Raw genomic sequence first — 1,305 nt, 5'->3', positions numbered from 1 at the left:
TTATATTTTAACTTAAAATAAAATCCTAAGTTTTGGTATTTATAAATGGTACTTAGAAATAATTTTAAGAAAAACTTGAGTAAAAATGTAGAAATATCTAAGGTACCTACTAATCATGCTTAACATTCACTCAACAGACACAATTAATAACTTCGTATAAAATAGTTAATTTTATACTATTAAATTGTTGTTATATCTTTTATAAAAAGTTGATAATTTTGTTTAATTTATTTTTTACTATTTTAAAATGGATATTAACTATCTTGATTATCTTGATGATGATTTAAACTATGATTGGCTAGAACAAACTATTCGTGTTCCTAAACGATACTTACGTGATATGCAAAATTCCATTGAAGGGTAAGTCATTTTGAATTATTTTTTAATAATTCCCCTTTACAAATATTTATTAGTAAACATTACTAGATTTTCAGATTTGCAATTTTTCCAACGGTTTAGGTTTCCAAAATATATTGTGTTAGAAATAATTTTACCTATGATATACTTGGATAATATGGATTGCGATTTTGATAGACGTGGGTTAAAAATCGATAATATTACAAAAGTGTTAATTGCCCTACGTTTCTATGCAAGTGGAAATGACCAAGTATTTGAATGCAATTTAAATGAGTAATTATGGTAAGATTATTGTTAATTTAATTTTATTGTTTTATAGAGAGTTAATGGAGATACATTAGGATATTCACAGGCTTCGGTTTCTATTGTAGTTAAAGAAGTATCGGGATTACTAGCTAAATGTGGAAAAAAATGGATTCGATTTCCAAGAGCACCAAATTTACAAGACACTAAGGAACAATTTTATTTAATTGGTGAATTTCCTGGTGTAATTGGAGCTATAGATTGTACACATGTCCCTATTAAAAGTCCCGGAGGCGACAACGCAGAAATTTATAGAAATCGAAAAGGATGGATGTCATTAAATGTTCAAATTGTTTGTGGTCCTAAAATGCAAATTTTTGACATAGTCTGCAGATGGCCAGGTTCAGTTCATGATAGTAGAATATATAATAATAGTCGAGTGAAACTTCTAATTGAATCAAATGCTTTAGCTGGTAACATATTTATTTATTTATATTTATATTTATTTTAATATTATCTAAATATTTGATATTGACTAACAATAAATTCATATTATAATAAATTCAATATTATCATAAATTATAGGCCATTTAATTGGAGACAGTGGTTACCCTCAGAGTAAATTTCTATACACACATAAACTCAATCCATCAACTGCAGCAGAAAATAAATACAATAAATCACATATAAAAACCAGGAATGTTA

The 1,305-nt window shown here is 26.4% G+C and overlaps 1 protein-coding gene across 1 annotated transcript; it reads left to right on the top strand.

The window, feature by feature from the left end:
- Positions 1-247: 247 nt before the first annotated feature.
- Positions 248-1,073, top strand: LOC103309136 (putative nuclease HARBI1; the record flags this gene model as incomplete). The annotated part of the gene is made up of 3 exons (XM_029492143.1): positions 248-360; positions 460-607; positions 677-1,073. Coding segments are annotated over exons 1-3 (658 nt in total), but the record flags the coding sequence as incomplete, so codon positions are not given.
- Between the last annotated feature and the right edge of the window lie 232 nt (positions 1,074-1,305).

The sequence above is a fragment of the Acyrthosiphon pisum genome, unplaced genomic scaffold (assembly GCF_005508785.2).
Source record: "Acyrthosiphon pisum isolate AL4f unplaced genomic scaffold, pea_aphid_22Mar2018_4r6ur Scaffold_20957;HRSCAF=22637, whole genome shotgun sequence".
NCBI lineage: Eukaryota > Metazoa > Arthropoda > Insecta > Hemiptera > Aphididae > Acyrthosiphon > Acyrthosiphon pisum.
The sequence above is the reverse complement of the archived record's forward strand: the minus strand, read 5'-3'. Positions and strand labels throughout refer to the sequence as shown.